The sequence below is a fragment of the Brachyistius frenatus genome, unplaced genomic scaffold (genome assembly GCF_029030835.1).
Source record: "Brachyistius frenatus isolate BFR_SWC_R1_liver_20210118 unplaced genomic scaffold, ASM2903083v1 Contig_195, whole genome shotgun sequence".
Classification (NCBI taxonomy): domain Eukaryota; kingdom Metazoa; phylum Chordata; class Actinopteri; family Embiotocidae; genus Brachyistius; species Brachyistius frenatus.
Genome location: NW_027210794.1, coordinates 1 through 18,977, shown reverse-complemented (window position 1 = coordinate 18,977; position 18,977 = coordinate 1). Strand labels below are relative to the sequence as shown.

Here is an 18,977-nt window from a genome sequence, read left to right as displayed (position 1 = left end):
CACAACAACACAAGACACGAGAAGGGAAACCATGGTGGACGGAGGACGGCCACGGGGCCGGAAAGCCTGGGGTGACCGCTCCGGAGGACGGCCACGGGGCAGGAAAGCCTGGGGTGACCGCTCCGGAGGACGGCCACAGGGCAAGACAGGTTCAGGGGATCTCTCCGGAGGAGGGCCACGGGGCAGGACAGGTTCAGGGGATTTCTCCGGAGGAGGGCCACGGGGCAGGACGGGCTCGGGGAACCTCTCCGGAGGACGCCCACGGGGCAGGACAGGTTCGGGGGACCTCTCCGGAGGACGATGACGAGGCAGGGCTTCGACCCACCCGAAGGCAGCAGGAGCCGGAGGCGGGGCGATGACTGCGCCGGAGGAGGGGCGTCGACCGTGCCGGAGGACAGAGCTGGAGGCGGGATGTTGGCCGCGCCGGAAGCCGGAGCTGGAGGCGAGGCATCGACCCACCCGAAGGCAGCAGGAGCTGGAGGAGGGGTGTCGACCACCCTGGAGGACAGAGCCGGAGGCGGGGCGAAGACCACGCCGGAGGCCGGAGGCGGAGGAGGGGCGTCGACCACGCCGGAGGCAGCAGGAGCAAGAGGAGGGGTGTCGACCACCCTGGAGGACGGAGCCGGAGGCGGGGCGTCTACCCACCCGGAGGCAGCAGGAGCTGGAGGAGGGGTGTCGACCGCCCTGGAGGACAGAGCCGGAGGCGGGGCGTCGACCGCGCCGGAGGACGGAGACGGAGGAGGGGCGACGACCGCGCCGGAGGACGGAGGCGGGGCGACGACCGTGCCGGAGGCCGGAGCCGGAGGCAGGGCAACGACCCACCCGGAGGATGGAGCCGGAGGAGGGGCATCGACCGCGCCGGAGGCCGGAGCGACGACCGCGCCGGAGGATGCAGGAGCTGGAGACAGGACGTCGACGACCCGTCCAGCGACAGGAAATGGAGGAGCAGCGTTACTGCCGCGTAGGCCACGCTGCAGGCCCTTGCGGGCCAACACCCGGGCCCGGATGGCGTCTGGATCATTGGCCGCAGCTGGAGGCAGGGCCTGCATGATCCTGTGGACCAACTCCTCGTCCCAAATGGCGTCTGGATCGCTCGCCGGCACTGCGGGGGTAGAGAGTCCGTAGTGGCGACCGACTGGGCTGTAGGCTCGCTCGTGGCGACCGACGGGGCTGTAGGCTTGCGCGTGGTGACTGACGGCTACACGTCCAGAGACCAAGGGCGTAGCAGGACCGGATGGCCGGTGACCCCGGCGTCGCCGCCTCCTTCTGGGGGGGTCCCAGAAGGCCAGGCGGGTTCCCTCGAACCCAGTCCAGGGTTCAGCGGAAACAGAATCATTCCGGCGGGCCTGACTGGAAAAATACTGAAATAAAGTCATGTATCTTGGACTCGAGTCTGTGGCTGCTGGGTCCTTCCTTGGTCGGTTCATTCTGTCAGGTGGAGGTGGTGTTTACAAGGACCCAAATGCAAGCTCACAGACTTAGGTATCAGTTCCGAAATACAGTCTTTATTGCCATAAAAAAACAAACAAACCAAAAGGTGGCACCTATCGCGTCCACTTACTTCCAGTTGGGAGGGCAACTCGACCGACAGATCCGGGGAGACATGGCTGACAGGACAGCCGGCAGACCAGCGGAAGGAACGGTGTCAATAATCCTCCGAGTCGGGAGGGCAACTCCACCGACTGGTGATTTTGACAGGGAGCTCCGCAGGAGGCACAGAGGCCGGAGGAACGGGACGGACGGACGGAGAACGGACGGAGGACGGACGGGTGACTAACTAATGAACCAACAACCAGAGGAGTGCAGGGGCAGGGTACATATAGTCTGGGGAGGTGATCAGGGAGATGCAGCACACCTGCAGGTGGTGATCAGGGGTGAGTGGCTGCATCTGCTGGGGCGTGGCCACGGGAGGTGAGGAGAGGAGAGGAGGACACAGAACAAGCAGACAGGGGACTGAAGGGACACAGGAGGAGAGGAGAGGAGGACACAGCAGTTGAGGAGGAGAGGAGAGGAGGACACAGAACAAGCAGACAGGAGAGGTGATCAGGGGCAAAACAGAGGAAAAAAACGGACTCCTGGCAGCAGGAATACATCGATCAGCATGAATACATCGATCAGCATGAATACATCGATCAACATGAAGACATCGATCAGCATGAAGACATCGATCAGCATGAATACATCGATCAACATGAAGACATCGATCAGCATGAAGACATCGATCAGCATGAAGACATCGATCAGCATGAATACATCGATCAGCATGAATACATCGATCAACATGAAGACATCGATCAGCATGAATACATCGATCAACATGAAGACATCGATCAACATGAAGACATCGATCAACATGAAGACATCGATCAGCATGAATACATCGATCAACATGAAGACATCGATCAACATGAAGACATCGATCAACATGAAGACATCGATCAACATGAATACATCGATCAACATGAAGACATCGATCAGCATGAATACATCGATCAACATGAAGACATCGATCAACATGAAGACATCGATCAACATGAAGACATCGATCAGCATGAATACATCGATCAGCATGAATACATCGATCAACATGAAGACGCATGAATACATCGATCAACATGAATACATCGATCAACATGAAGACATCGATCAACATGAATACATCGATCAGCATGAAGACATCGATCAGCATGAAGACATCGATCAGCATGAATACATCGATCAACATGAATACATCGATCAACATGAAGACATCGATCAGCATGAAGACATCGATCAGCATGAAGACATCGATCAGAGCTTCTCATGTGACCACTGTGAATCAAGTGAAGCATCTGATCGTAAAACTCTACCTGCAGCAGCACAGTGCTACTTCTGCTTATTGTCCTTACCCCCACCCCACCCACCCACCCACCCCCCTCATCCCCACACTCCCTCACCCCCCCACACCGTCACCATGCCGCATGTGTTACCAAATCCCTGTATGGCCTCCGGGGTGAAGGGGTGTTATGGGGTCTGCCAGGCCCATCTTACACGCCTGTCTAAAATTAGCCCCGGTAGTTTCCTGTGCCCTTTAATCCTCGGCTTTAAAGCCACGAAAGGCCGAGCCGCAGACAGGAAGAGCAGCCGTGAGAGCCGTGAGAGCCGCCGAGGCGCTCGGTATGCCGCACATATCCCCGGCCCTCTCCGTCAATCACGCTCAGGCCATGACATCACAACGGCCCATTCTAAGAATAACAGCTTCCCAGGCTCGGCTATAGTGGGGTTCTGGTTTGATGGATGATATCCGGGCGGCTGGAGATACCTGTCCTCCCCCCTCGGGCCACAGGTCGACCCTGCAGCCACCAGAGTACTGATCCAGATCACATAAGCACTTTGCCACATAATTCAAATCTTCTCCCTCCAGCTGAACCAGGATACTGCTGACTAGATTTTAAACTGCTGGTCCTGATTGAAGGTAATTATATTTCTTTAAGTAGAATTTTGAGGTAGCTGCACCTCACCTGAGTATTTAGATTGTATGATAATATATAATCCTACTCCGCTAATATTCAGTGACAAATGATGTTTTCTTATTTATCTTAGAGCTATAGTTACTAGTTACGTTGCAGATAATGACTTACACACAAAACATATGACCAGCTTCTAAAATAAGAAAATATGATGTATAAACATTTTGCCCAATCTTGCTGCATTATATTAAATATAATATATTTAATATAATATAAATATAATATATTTAATATAATATGAGCATATGAAATAAAGCAAAAAATAAAGGGAACACTTAAACAACTCAATGTAACTCTAATCAATCCCACTTCTGTGAAATCTACCTGTCCAGTTAGGATCAACACTGATTGAGGATCAGTTTCACCTGCTGTTGTACAAATGGAACAGACAACAGGTGGAAATGAGGCAATTATCAAGACAACCCTATAAAGGAACGGTTCTGCAGGTGGTGACCACAGACCGTTTCTCTGTCCTCGTCCTTTCTGGATGATCGTTGGTCCCTTTTGCGTTTTGCCAGTGTCCTCACCACTAGAGGGAGCATGAGGATGTCTCCAACCCACAGAAGTTGTTCAGGTAGTGCAGCTCATCCAGGATGGCACATCAATGTACACTGTGGCAAGAAGGTTTGCTGCGTCTGTCAGCACAGTGTCAAGAGGACGGAGGACATACCGGGAGACGGGCCGGTCCACCAGGAGACGTGGAGGGGGCCGTAGGAGGACAACAACCCGGCAGCGGGACCGCTATCTGCTCCTTTGTGCAAGGAGGAGCAGGAGGAGCGCTGCCAGAGCCCTACAAAATGACCTCCAGCAGGCCACTAATGTGCATGTTTCTGCTCAAACTGTCAGAAACAGACTCCATGAGGGTGGTACGAGGGCCTGACGTCCACAAGTGGGGTCTGTGCTCACAGCCCGACACCGTGCAGGGTGATCGGACTTTACCGGAGAACACCGAGATCGGCAGCTTCTCCGTCGGCGCCCTGTGGTCTTCACGGATGAGAGCAGGTTCACACTGAGCACATGTGACAGACGTGACGGAGTCTGGAGACGCCGTGGAGAACGTTCTGCTGCCTGCAACATCCTCCAGCGGGACCGGTTTGGCGGCGGGTCAGCGACGGTCTGGGGAGGCGTTTCTTCGGAGGGCAGCGCAGCCCTCCGTGTGCTAGCCAGAGGTACCCTGACTGCCATTAGGTCCCGGGATGAGATCCTCAGACCCGTTGAAGACCATCTGCTGGTGCAGCGGGTCCTGGGTTCTTCTGATGCAGGACAATGCTCGGCCTCATGTGGCTGGAGTGTGTCAGCAGTTCCTGCACGATGAAGGCATCGATGCTACGGACCGGCCCGCCCGTCCCCCAGACCCGAATCCAATCCGGCACATCCGGGACATCGCGTCTCGTTCCGTCCGCCGACGCCACGTCCACCGCAGACTGTCCGGGAGTGGACCGATGCTTTGATCCGGGTCTGGGAGGAGATCCCTCAGGAGAACATCCGTGGTCTCATCAGGAGCATGCCCAGGCGTTGTAGGGAGTGATACAGGCACGTGGAGGACACACACACTACTGAGACTCATTTGGACTTGTCTTCAGGAATCTCCACAGAAGTTGGATCAGCCTGTGATCTGATTTTTCCACTTTTATTTGGAGTATGATTCTGAATCCAGACCTCCATGGATAAAGATTCTGATTTCCATTGATCATTCTGATGTTATTTTGTTCTCAACACATTCCACTATGTAATGAATCAAGATTTGAACTGGAACATTTCATTCATTAGATGTAGGATGTGTTGTTTAAGTGTTCCCTTTATTTATTTTTTTTACCTGTATGGAGCGATAGACAATAAACAGTAAACCTGTCAAAGAATAAGGAAGTGAATGTGGAAATATAAAAGGCAAAAAATTAATTAATAAATACAGAAATTTGGAAATATAAAGACAAATAAGATGTAAAATATTTAGTGGACAAAAAAGGTTTCATGTAAGTTAGCTTTTAAAAATCAGAAGTAATCAAGCGTGTGTTACCACGAATTAACACACTGCAGTCACACACACACACACACACACACACACACACACACACAGCATCTGTGTGTGTGTGTGTGTGTGTGTGTGTGTGTGTGTGTGTGTGTGTGTGTGTGAATGCAAAGTGCATCTCTTCTAAACTGTGAAGCAACTTGCTGCTTGTGACCAGCAGCTCCTCCCTCGGCTGCACGGTGACGACCGTCTTCTCATGTTGCTGACAACCAGATAACATCCAGGCACTTCCTGCTCCGTCTGACGGCTGCATGCTGAGGCCCCGCCTCCAGGAGAGGGTCTGTGTGAACCCAAAGCCTTTGCTGAAGACCAGCACCTGGAAAAACCAGTCGGTCTGTTGACAGCGTGACGAGAATCACTCGGCACCTGCTGAGTAGCACGATGCGGTTTGTGATCGGCTCAGAGAACAGAATGTGCAGCACGCGTTGTTACACAAGCATCCTGTAACAGGACACGCCAAGTCAGAGGTGCAGTTAACGGCCTCATGATTCACAGCCGCTGTTTTGGTTGTCGTGACTCGGCCTGCTGGCGAACACTCAGCTGTACTGTGGGTGAGGAAACGCTTACATAAATGTGTTTCTGCAGACAAAACACCAACGAGTGTGTCAACGGAGAAACAGGAAGAAGAAGCATGAAGTATAGACAAAATAGCAATTTATTAATAACTTATCTTTTCTTTACATTCGTAAGAGAGGAGTGTGGAAGGGGCGGGCAGAGGGAACCAAGATGGCTTCCTCTGGAAAGAGGCCTGTCAGTGGAGGGGGACCACCCCCCCCCCCTCAAAGCTCTGGATTCAACTTTCTCTCATCTCGACAAATAAAACTGCATTTCACAGAGTTTCCCTGAAGAGGAGGTGAGCAAAGCTCTGCTCTGTCCACAGCTCAGATCTTCACCTCCGTGCACAGATCAGGATGACTGACATTCACCTTCAGAGACCGTTGATGCTGCCGGAACAAGAACTGCTGAGGAAACTGCTTCAGTCGGCTTTTTGTGTGAAATTAAAAATCTCTGGGATGTTGTAAAAAAAAAAAGAACTTCTCTGAAGGTTAATGCACAAGACAAACGTTCTGAGCATGAACGTAAGGCAAACAGCCGAGGTGACTTTGATTGGTGAGGGCGGCTGAATCCACACATAAAGCAATTATCCAATATATTACACATGTACACATTTTTCTTGGAAAGCCTACTTGATTTTTGGCATAATCAACTTAAACATACTGATCGATATGCAGTTTGTTTGCTTACATAAAAGTAGAGTAAGAAACAAAGAGAGTCTTCGGTACCCACTTGTTCCAAAGGGTAAATACTAGAGCAAGGCTTTTTTTTATTTATTTATATATATATATTTATATATAAGATATATACACAATGTATAAATGTTTTAAAAGACTCCACAAGTGTAAAATCGAGTCCGGTATATAGTGCGCCTTCTGGAGCCGGGGTGCTTCCCCCCCACGTAGGCAGGTCTTCACAGAAGATGAAGGAGACAACGCCCCCTGCAGTCTTGGAGGAACACGTCCCCAAAACCAACATGGTCCAAAAGGGTCCATTTTTCTGTCCACTTTGAGCAATCATGTCTCTTTGGCACGGCAGCCATAACGTACAGCTGTCCAACAAAAGCACGTTACGTTTCCTCCGAACGCAGAGTCAAAAGGAGAGAAAAGAGTTCAGGAGTCCGACAGCTAAATATGATTGTCGAGAGAATCTGCTCTCTTCCTGGTTCTGTCTCCGTTACTGTCCGTCCTCACTCAGTCAACAGCAGCTGCGTTTTGGCCCGACGGCGTCGGCCCTGCAGGAACCAGCTCAGCAGCTGTCGCCTCAAACCAGCTGTAGCAATAACATGAAGAGCCCGGTCGCACAGCCCACGACGGAAAAAAGAGAAACTTTTTGCAGCTTTTTCAACAGGAGGCCCGTGAGACCTCGAGCACGGAGAGCGGTGCCGACGGCCGACCTCACGTGGACTCCAGGGGGTCCAGCTGGAAGACGTTGTGGTTGGTCGGTGTGGTGAAGTAGAGCTGCTGACTCGGCGGCGCCACGCGGTTGTCGCACGGACTCTTCAGGCCCAGCGTGCGCTCAAAGTCCAGGAGCTGGCCCATGAAGTTGAAGTTGGGCGAGATGTTGGACTTCTTCATCTTGACGATGTCGTAGGCGTCGTTCATGGACAGGTTGAGCTTCTGCATCAGGTAGGCCACCGTCACCGTCACCGAGCGGCTGATGCCGGCCAGGCAGTGGACCAGGACGCCACACTTCTGCCCTCGAGCTTCGTCTGGTAGGAAGAGAAAAGAGTGGAACCGTTAATCATCTCTTCCACAAGTCCACAGCACATTTACAGCTTCTTATCCTGACAGATTTAGTCCACGTTTTGATGACTTCAGGTTCCTTGTTTTGTTTGACCTACAGTCCAAAACTCAAAGATATTCAATCTACTAAGATTAAAGCAGAGGACGTCTGTTTTTTAACTGTTAGCCAGCTCGCTGATAATTTAGTGGTGACGTTAGTCTCCTGACTGTCTCAGCCTGTCAGTCAACAAACAGGCTGCACGGAAACACTGTCCACATTCTTTGTTTTTGGCCTCCAGAAACCGGCTGGGAAATTGACTATTACGGTCTATTAAACCATTCTTCCGCTCGCCAGGGTTACCGTCGGACAATGGTGCCATTTGGGCGTGTAAACGTAGGAGTCATGAGGGCACCCTGTCAAAGCAGCAGGATGTCAACAGGGCCTGTAAATGGCTCCTTTTGTGATGTGGAGGGAGGAAGAAAGGGGGGGGCCAATGCCATGTCCTAGATTACTTTCAATGCCACTTCCTTCCTGTTGCGCTCGAGTTACTGCCCCCCGCCGCCCCCCTCCCCTCCCCTCACTCTGCCCAGTCTCTGTTTCAACTAGCCCTTTGTGCTGCAATTACACAAGAGATGGGCCAGGATGTCTTCCATTCCAGTCCAAGCGTTTGTACAGAGCGGTGGAGCTGCTGCTCCATCGCAGGCCGCCTGGTGTTCCTCTGCTCAACACAATGGCCTTAATCTGCCACTGTGTCCCGCCTGATGGACTGATAAGACCACAGTCAGGGACACCTCATCTAATCTCAACTGCACAATAAGAACCTAAGAACTTCCTGGCAGTGATAACACATATCACATTAATACGATTAGGCCTCGACTATCTGGCTCTGCAGCTCCCATGTGTCTGCATGTATTCAAAAATATTCACGAGGTCGTCAAGAGAGAAATCAGGATGTTGCTGAAACCATCAGTTGATAAGAAACCTCCTGTTTCTATCAGTTTTATGTCACTTTAAAATGATGTATCTGGACTGATAGTCTGACATTATACCAATAAACTACTCACATTTTGCACATTTAATGAACAATTAAAAGTTTCTGTGAGCAGCTGCAGTGAGTTTGCAGCTCTGCAGGATTACTCACCGATGAAGCTGATGGCCTCGGGGAAGAACTGGGACAGATTCTGGCTCCAGTGGTCCGAGATGGGGATCTGCTTGTACTTAAACTCGCTGGCGTTCTCGAACAGGTTGGGCAGGTTGGGGGTGACGTTGAGGATGTACTTGATGCCGTACTCCTCCAGCACGTCCAGGTTGGTGGAGTCTTTGGCGCAGCCCAGGTAGAGGTGCGGCAGGATCTCCACCGGGAAGCAGGGCTGCGGGTTGGACAGCGGGCTGCCGTCCGAGTCCGTGGCGCTGCTCGGGTCCCGGTCGATGTCGGACTCGATGTCCGACGAGTCGGAGCTGATCCGCAGCCCGCCGAGGCCCAGAACCTGGGCGGTGGGGGAGCTGGAGTTGGAGGAGCCGTCCAGGTTGGTTTCACACAGAGAGGGAAACTCGGCCTGGAATTTACTGAAGCCACCTGGAAAATAAAATGGCAAAAAAAAAAACCCCCACAGTAAATACCAGGCTGCGAGATGATCATTTGAACACACTGCAGTGTTAAGCTGCAGGTTCACGAGGCAGCAGAATAATGCATCTCCCGAAAATGTCCGCAAATACAACCAATTTGTTTTGATTACATTTTCGCATCTTTATCTTTCTGTGGATCAAGACACATGCAGGAATATTCATAAACTCGAATCATGAAAATGCATAATTTAAGTAATGATTCCACATGAATTCTCTGTGAATGAAGAGCGGCCGCGGAGCCGGAAAATGTGAATGAAGCCACTCACCCTCCAGATAATAGGCCCTGTAGCCTTCGTCCTTCATCTTCCTCAGCAGTAAACCCAACACGGAGCCTCCGTCCACGTTCTCGTTCCACTCCCGGCTGTACTCATCGTACAGCACGATGGTGCCCGTCTTGCAGCGCCGCACGAACCTCTCCCGGTCCTCCCCGTCGGAGAGCAGCGACCGCACCGGCAGGTTGCCCTTCTTGAGGCGGCGGAGCATCAGACTCGGGATGGCCACGTTGATCGCCGTTTCGACGTGCGACGACTCGTAGAGCTCCTGGGCCCGGCAGTCCATCACCAGCAGGCCGTCGCTGCGCGTCTCCAGCTGCTCCCGGAGCCAGACCACCGTCTTGCTGATCGCCATTACCGAGTCGAGCTGGACGACGGGCTTCAGCTTGTCGAGCATTTATAAGCAGGAGTACAAAATGTTTGGAAAAAGCGGGGAGCTTCCTGTCTGCAGCGGAACGCAGCAAAAAGCAGCCGGAGGTTTGTTCCTGTGCTGCTCGGAGGGCCTCAGCAACACAAGTCTCCGTTTACGAAAAGTCAGAATACCAAAATGAGGAGCAGAAATCCTCCTTCAACGGAGAGAAGGAGTGAATACGAGCCGCGCAGCCTTCACACGTCCGGCTGACTGCAGCTCATTCATGCATCTGCTCGGAGTTATTTATCAATGAGTCACTGACGCTTCCTCTGCTCTTATGTAACTCCACGGATCCGCGCGCAGCTGCTCCTCTGCTTCTGTCGTCCCGGTCACAGATCCACGGCGGGGAGGATGTGTGGGTCGGAACCGGGAGGATGTGTGGGTCGGAACCGGGAGGATGTGTGGGTCGGAACCGGGCGGGTTGTGTCCGTGTGTTCGTGTCTCCGTCGCTCTGCGGACTCCGGACTCCTCGATGCGCTCTCTGCGCCGACAGGCTGCTGAATGGCTACAAACGGGAGGCGTCTCATTGGATACGTGGTGGCGGGCCGACCAATCAGAGGAGCCCCAGTGGCGGTCGCCTTGGAAACGGGGGCCGGATGGAGCGGCCCGTGTTGATGAATTGTTAATGAGTTTGTCATTCACAAAAACGGAGAGGAATTTCCGCTCCGGATCAAGTGAGTGCAAACAAACAGAAGAACTGCGGGGAGAAGGAAGGAGGAGGGGGGGGGGGGGCACGGCTGTGATTTAGTTATAATAATGTAGACCTGCAATAACGGCCCTTATAATATTCAGTGACCTTATAGAGGGCCATTTAAACTTCTTGTACTATAACTAAAATTCATTTCAGTTTTATTTATAGTGTCAAATCACAAACAAAACAAACAAACAAAATGTGCAAACAAACAAACAACCTCAATTAAATCTCTAATAATATACCAACAACCTATTAAAGGACATGTTAAAACAACATGGAGGGGTGTTTCTGGTCATTTTAGCTTCTAAGCTTTAATAGTTTTGTATATCGACTGGTAAAAAGCTTCATTTTAAATAGTTGAAAATGAAACATACCAGTGACTGTAACATCAGTATGAAAATGAAAGAATGCGCCTATAGAGACGGATTTCTCTTCAGAAACTCAATGCATAAAGATATTTTTATTACATACATATAAAAGCTTCAGTTTTGTATTTAATGTGAGAACATTTCTTAAACCTCTGATGGAGAAAGTCATCTCGCCTCCATCCAGGAGGTCAGCAAACATCAGCTGGGGAGAGATGATTGACAGACAGCTTCAGTCTTCTGGTGCTTTCACTTCATGTTCATTTAGATTTGGTTTACAGAAGCTCGTTTATGCTGCTTTCACACACGAGTCAGAAAAGGAAACGTGAGAATAAACCACACCCAGATTGTGCAGATGAAATACATCCAGCAGTATTGTCAGATAAAACGGTGAACTGTCCTGTTCAGGAAGGTTCAGTGAGCAGTTCCTTGAAGAAGGTTCATTGAGCAGCTCCTCGAAGAAGGTTCAGTGAGCAGTTCCTCGAAGAAGGTTCAGTGAGCAGTTCCTCGAAGAAGGTTCAGTGAGCAGCTCCTCGAAGAAGGTTCAGTGAGCAGCTCCTCGAAGAAGGCTCAGTGAGCAGCTCCTCGAAGAAGGTTCATTGAGCAGCTCCTCGAAGAAGGTTCAGTGAGCAGCTCCTCGAAGAAGGTTCAGTGAGCAGCTCCTCGAAGAAGGTTCAGTGAGCAGTTCCTCGAACAAGGTTCATTGAGCAGTTCCTCGAAGAAGGTTCAGTGAGCAGCTCCTCGAAGAAGGTTCATTGAGCAGTTCCTCGAAGAAGGTTCAGTGAGCAGCTCCTCGAAGAAGGTTCATTGAGCAGCTCCTCGAAGAAGGTTCATTGAGCAGCTCCTCGAAGAAGGTTCATTGAGCAGCTCCTCGAAGAAGGTTCATTGAGCAGCTCCTCGAAGAAGGCTCATTGAGCAGCTCCTCGAAGAAGGTTCAGTGAGCAGCTCCTCGAAGAAGGTTCATTGAGCAGTTCCTCGAAGAAGGTTCAGTGAGCAGCTCCTCGAAGAAGGTTCAGTGAGCAGCTCCTCGAAGAAGGCTCATTGAGCAGCTCCTCGAAGAAGGTTCAGTGAGCAGCTCCTCGAAGAAGGTTCAGTGAGCAGCTCCTCGAAGAAGGCTCAGTGAGCAGCTCCTCGAACAAGGTTCAGTGAGCAGTTCCTCGAACAAGGTTCAGTGAGCAGTTCCTCGAAGAAGGTTCAGTGAGCAGCTCCTCGAAGAAGGTTCAGTGAGCAGTTCCTCGAACAAGGTTCATTGAGCAGTTCCTCGAAGAAGGTTCAGTGAGCAGCTCCTCGAAGAAGGTTCATTGAGCAGTTCCTCGAAGAAGGTTCAGTGAGCAGCTCCTCGAAGAAGGTTCATTGAGCAGCTCCTCGAAGAAGGTTCATTGAGCAGCTCCTCGAAGAAGGTTCATTGAGCAGCTCCTCGAAGAAGGTTCATTGAGCAGCTCCTCGAAGAAGGTTCATTGAGCAGCTCCTCGAAGAAGGCTCATTGAGCAGCTCCTCGAAGAAGGTTCAGTGAGCAGCTCCTCGAAGAAGGTTCAGTGAGCAGCTCCTCGAAGAAGGCTCAGTGAGCAGCTCCTCGAACAAGGTTCAGTGAGCAGCTCCTCGAACAAGGTTCAGTGAGCAGTTCCTCGAAGAAGGTTCAGTGAGCAGCTCCTCGAAGAAGGTTCAGTGAGCAGCTCCTCGAAGAAGGTTCAGTGAGCAGCTCCTCGAAGAAGGTTCAGTGAGCAGCTCCTCGAAGAAGGTTCAGTGAGCAGCTCCTCGAAGAAGGCTCAGTGAGCAGCTCCTCGAAGAAGGTTCATTGAGCAGCTCCTCGAAGAAGGTTCATTGAGCAGTTCCTCGAAGAAGGTTCAGTGAGCAGTTCCTCGAAGAAGGTTCAGTGAGCAGCTCCTCGAAGAAGGTTCATTGAGCAGCTCCTCGAAGAAGGTTCATTGAGCAGCTCCTCGAAGAAGGTTCATTGAGCAGCTCCTCGAAGAAGGTTCATTGAGCAGCTCCTCGAAGAAGGCTCAGTGAGCAGCTCCTTGAACAAGGTTCATTGAGCAGTTCCTAGCAGCTCCTTGAAGAAGGTCCATTAAAGGATGCTCGTGAGCACACAGCAGCACTGCAGCTGTTTCTGTCTGCAGCCTTTGCTGTGTTGAAGAGGCTCGTTTGTGTGGGAGGTGGTTTTTCAATATATCGCTGTCTCTTGCTCTTTATGGCTCCTTCTCACAGAACCGGATGGATCATCTCTTCATACATGATACAGAAAATCCACCATCAGCAGCCCTTTGGACTGTTTTCATTTCTACACATCTAATAAAAGTTCTTATCATCTTGTAATGTTCAAAGTTTTAACGACACATACATACTCACGTTGCCAGTGGATCACTTCACATCAATCTCCATGTCCTTAATACAGTGTTGAGAAAAATAAAAAGTAAATGTTATATTATAATAATAATAAAAAATAAATGAAACGACTGGTTCCACACGTGTTTTTATGTATCATGATTAAGAAGAAAACTCTTATGTAAAAGTGCCATCTGGCAGTTTCAGCTTAGAGCCTGTGAATATAATTAAATGTGTAGGTGTGTTTGGATTCTTAAATACAGTGTGTCTCATATTTTTCATAGAAAGTCTCTTTCAGACATTTTCCACTAATCTGATATCAGTTTAATTTGTCTGAATGAACAATGAGATGAAGAAGTGACAGAAATCTGACAGGTTGGTCGTGGAAACGTTTCTGCATCACTTTGAACAGTCTAAATCAATAAAGTCCCGTCGATGGAGGTCAGACAGCTGAAGGAGGAAGTGATGCAGCCTCGATCCCAGACGTCATCGCACGTCGTCGCACATCATCGCACGTCATCGGACGTCGTCGCACGTCATCGGACGTCATCGCACGTCATCGGACGTCATCGCGTGCGAAGACGTCGATGACGTGCATCGCACGTCAATCGGGGAAGACGTCCGATGACATGCGATGATGTGCGCCGACGTCATCGGACGTGCGACGTGTGAAGACGTCCGACGACGTGCGAAGACGTCCGACGATGACGTGATGACGTGCGATGACGTGCGACGTGCGATGACGTCCGATGACGTGCGAAGACGTCCGATGACATGCGTGCGATGCGATGCGACGACGTGCGACGACGTCCGACGACGTGCGAAGACGTCCGATGACGTGCGACGACGTGCGACGACGTGCGACGACGTGCGACGACGTGCGAAGACGTGCGAAGACGTCCGACGACGTGCGAAGACGTGCGAAGACGTCCGATGACGTGCGAAGACGTCCGACGACGTCCGACGACGTGCGAAGACGTCCGATGATGTGCGAAGACGTGCGAAGACGTCCGATGACGTGCGAAGACGTGCGAAGACGTCCGATGACGTGCGAAGACGTGCGACGACGTCCGACGACGTCGGAGATTTCTTGAACATCTTTAACATCTTTAATATCTTTAATATTTTTAATAGCTTTAACATCTTTAACATCTTTAACATCTTTAATATCTTTAAAATCTTTAATATCTTTAACATCTTTAACATCTTTAATATCTTTAACATCTTTAACATCTTTAATATCTTTAACATCTTTAACATCTTTAACATCTTTAATACCTTTAACATCAGTATTTGTAACATCTGTAACATCTGTAACATGTCCTGGGACTCTGAGGTACATGAATCCTGCGGTGTGCCCTTGACTCGTCTGTGGAGGGTTCGGGGTGCTCTGTAAATGTTAGCAGAAGGTAGGGGGTCCGCTCTACACACCACAACAAGAACTGGCTGTGCTCCATTTGACCCCCCCTCCACCCTACACACACACACACACACACACACACACACACACACACACACACACACACACACACACACACACACACACACACACACACACACACAATCACACCCCCTCCAACCCAGTGTAGTGTATCTGTGGACCACCCAGGCTGTCAGTCACACACCACACAGTTGGCCACCATTGTTCAGATGTCTGGAGTCGGTCCAGCCGAGCAGACTCGCTCCACCTCATGTCCTCCGGAACAATTAGCACAAGGACGACCTCTGACCGACTGAGCAGGGGGAAGAAATGACCTTCGAAGAACTGTGGAGGACTCAAAGCAACGAGTCTCACGCTTCTGCAGATAAACAATAACTGGGCTTTAAAAGAGAGTTGTTAATTAGCTTCAGCTCAGAGAAGGAGATGCTCTGTTTAACTGATCAAAGGAACGTTTTCAGAGGAGCAGCTGAACTGTGGAGCGACCTGCTGAGGAAGTCCGTTACGAAACACCGCACGCCCCGCCCCGGCGACGCCCCGCCCCGGCGACGCCCCGTTTTATAGGAGCTCATCAGAAAGTCTTCTGGTCGTATTTCCTACTGTTAGCTGGAGTTCATTCATGGTACCTCAGTAGACGTCAGTCGACGGATATTCACAAGACATGACATTACGTTTTTTAATATTTTTCATAACATTGATGGTTATTGAAGTTTGAAGTGAATAACGTTGATCTGGGTTGATTTTTCTATGAAGTAATAAATTCATATATATCTATATATCGACATATATATATATATATATATATATATAGATATATATCACATTGACATTCTTCTTGTTGACATATTCACCAAAATTGCTGGAAGCAATAAATAATACAAATAAAAATAATATTTATGTTTGAATACAATTTTAAAATAAGATTGTATTAAAATAAAATGTGTCCACCACATGTTGCTTTCATAGATGAAATACTGTACATTTTAAATTACAGGTTTATCTTATTAGAATATAAAGTCCATTTTACAGTAAATATGGTGCTGAAATGTGTCTGGAATCAGAATACTGGTCTATTCTGAATACTGAGTACGACGTGACAGAAGTATTTTAATGTGAAAAGCAACAGGAACAAGAATTATTCATTTTATCCTGTTAATTTTGTATATTTCAGTTTCTTTCTTCTCTTGTTTTTTTTTCCTTTTAAAGCTGGGCCATCTTAACGGATCTCCCTGCCGTTAATGCTCCTTAAGCTCCAAGCACTTCATCTGTGGAGGCTCAGCAGCGACGCTGTCTCTCCCAGATCAAACATCACCGTCCCACGGCCGGCTGCTCGCCGCCTGGCCTTCTCCCCACTCGGCATACTACTGAAGGAGGCAGCACGGAGAGCAACGCTGAGGGTTAACGGGTGTGATGTCAGGAGGTCAGAGGTCAGCCGAGCTGTTCTGACTTCAGGCTGGTCATTAAGGTCAAAAGGATTCAATCATTTATTCTTTTTTGTGAAATAGTTGAAACAATATTCACATTGTTTCAACTATTTCACAAAAAAGAATAAAGATGCTGAAGATTTCCCTGAACTAGTTTTAGGGGGAGTTTGTTTGGGGACATAATCCTTAGAATTAAAATGCTAAAAGCTCCACAAGACACAGAAAAGAACCAAAGCAGCCAACCAACCAGAAGATGAACATTTGTTCTGGGTACAAACATTGACTTTAAACTGGGATCCTTGTAAATTGCCCCCCCACAATCAGAGCTCCAGTTAGCTCTGATTTGTTGATGGTTTACTGTCCTGGTGCTCATTCAGTAAAACTAGCAGCAGGAGGCTCCTCAGCTTCCAGAACAGCTGCTGAACTCACCAACATTCAAACTGCTGACAGAACGTTGAGACGGTTTTGAGACGGCTGTTCATGCTGATCGTTATTATTCTGTCTGTTCATGATGTGAACAAACAGTTCTTCAGCTTTGCTTCACCACATCTTTACTGTTTACGTGTAAAACTCACTTCCTGCCTTGCTGGCGCCCAATCAGGACTCAGCCACCCCTCCTCCCTCCCCCCTCCTCCAGGAAGTTCATTGGGTTGCAGCCTGTTCAGAGGACAGCGACAGACTGCAGATCTCCTGATGCAACAGGACGAGCAGCTCATCAGTGTTTCATCAGATCAAACACAAGCAGGAAACCGGACCGTCGGCCTTTTCACCTGATCGACCGTCTCTCTTGAAGCTGCTCCTGTTGTAACAGCAGCGCTATGGACTGGACATATTTTGCATGGTAATTCAAAACAAAGAAAGTAAAAGCCCTCTTTCAGTTTTCTGAACACCTGTGGAGGCAGATGAAGTTTATATGTTGTAAATTAAAGACAAAATACTTCAGTGAGTTCACAGAACTCCAACAGCCACATTAAGATAAAGAGTGAAATGTCTGGTGGACGCTGAGAGCTGAAGGAGACTCGGAGGAAGAGACCCGGTCAAATCAATCCGTTCACCTCGGAGGGATTCCTCCTCCGGTCACGCTGCTGACGGCTCTCCGAGCGCTTCAATCCGCTTCGCTATCAATCGCTGATTGATCTGCGGTCCGGCGGGACCTCTGATGTGGAGAACAAAGGCTTCCTGTTGGGTTACACAGCTCACGATTGATGATGCGTGACATCGAGGCCTCAGAGGGGGAAAACAGAAGAGAGTCTTCTCCCTGTGAGAAGGTCAGAGTTTCTCCACAACATGCTGTCAAAGAATCTCTGGAAAATAGTTTACGTGAAGAAACGCTGGAGAAGCATGACAGGAGGTTCAGATGGAGAGTCTCCTCATGATTTTAAAGACACCTTAAGAAAAAAAAAAAAGATCAAGATTTATCTGAACAGGAAGCAGAGAGGAGCTCTCACTTTCTCCTGTCTGTCATCTCCTCCTCCCCCTGTCTTCAGTCTAGAGGACAGACACACTGACAGATGGACGGAGGACATCAGGACACACACCTGGAGGGGATTAGAAGGAGAGGATGGATGGATGATGGATGGTGGACGGTGGATGGATCCATCCATCCATCATCCATCCATCCATCATCCATCCATCCATCATCCATCCATCCATCCACCCATCCATCCATCCATCCATCCATCCATCATCCATACATCCATCCATCGATTCCATCCATCATCCATCATCCATCCATCCATCATCCATCCATCCGTCATCCATACATCATCCATCCATCATCCATCCATCTACATCATCTATCCATCCATCCATCATCCATCCATCATCCATCCATCATCCATCCATCCAACATCCATCATCCATCCATACATCCATCATCCATCAATCCATCCATCATCCATCCATCCATCCATCCATCCATCCATCCATCCATCCATCCATCCATCCATCCATCCATCCATCATCCATCCATCCATCCATCCATCATCCATCCATCTATCCATCCATCCATCCATCCATCATCCATCCATCTATCCATCCATCCATCCATCCATCCATCATCCATCATCCATCTATCCACCCATCATCCATCATCCATCATCCATCCATCAATCATCCATCCATCATTCATCCATCATCCATCCATCCATCATCCATCCATCATCCATCCATCCATCATCCATCCATCGTTCATCCATCATCCATCCATCCATCATCCATCCATCATCCATCCATCATCCATCATCCATCATCCATCATCCATCCATCCATCATCCATCCATCCATCCATCATCCATCATCCATCCATCCGTCATCCATACATCATCCATCCATCATCCATCCATCCATCCATCCATCCATCCATCCATCCATCCATCATCCATACATCCATCCATCGATTCCATCCATCATCCATCATCCATCCATCCGTCATCCATCATCCATACATCATCCAGCCATCAATCCATCCATCCATCATCCATCCATCCATCCATCCATCATCCATCCATCCATCCATCCATCCATCCATCCATCCATCATCCATCATCCATCCATCATCCATCATCCATCATCCATCATCCATCCATCCATCCATCCATCATCCA

At 49.6% G+C, this 18,977-nt stretch overlaps 1 protein-coding gene across 1 annotated transcript; it reads right to left on the bottom strand.

Moving 5' to 3' along the window:
* Positions 1-6,175: 6,175 nt before the first annotated feature.
* On the bottom strand, positions 6,176-10,618 carry dusp6 (dual specificity phosphatase 6). Its single transcript, XM_069718651.1, has 3 exons — positions 9,711-10,618; positions 8,960-9,394; positions 6,176-7,804 (listed from the first exon to the last, which is right to left on the bottom strand). Exons 1-3 carry the CDS (start codon positions 10,111-10,113, stop codon positions 7,491-7,493), a joined length of 1,152 nt encoding a protein of 383 aa, XP_069574752.1. The 5' UTR covers positions 10,114-10,618; the 3' UTR covers positions 6,176-7,490.
* Between the last annotated feature and the right edge of the window lie 8,359 nt (positions 10,619-18,977).

Bases quoted from the DNA above. Each gene is read 5' to 3' on its own strand.
- dusp6 (XM_069718651.1), bottom strand. From the start codon at position 10,113: ATGCTCGACAAGCTGAAGCCCGTCGTCCAGCTCGACTCGGTAATGGCG. The intron at 9,395-9,710 runs GTGAGTGGCTTC...TTTATTTTCCAG, and splicing joins CAGGGCCTATTATCTGGAGG to GTGGCTTCAGTAAATTCCAG. The intron at 7,805-8,959 runs GTGAGTAATCCT...TCTTCCTACCAG, and splicing joins CGAGGCCATCAGCTTCATCG to ACGAAGCTCGAGGGCAGAAG.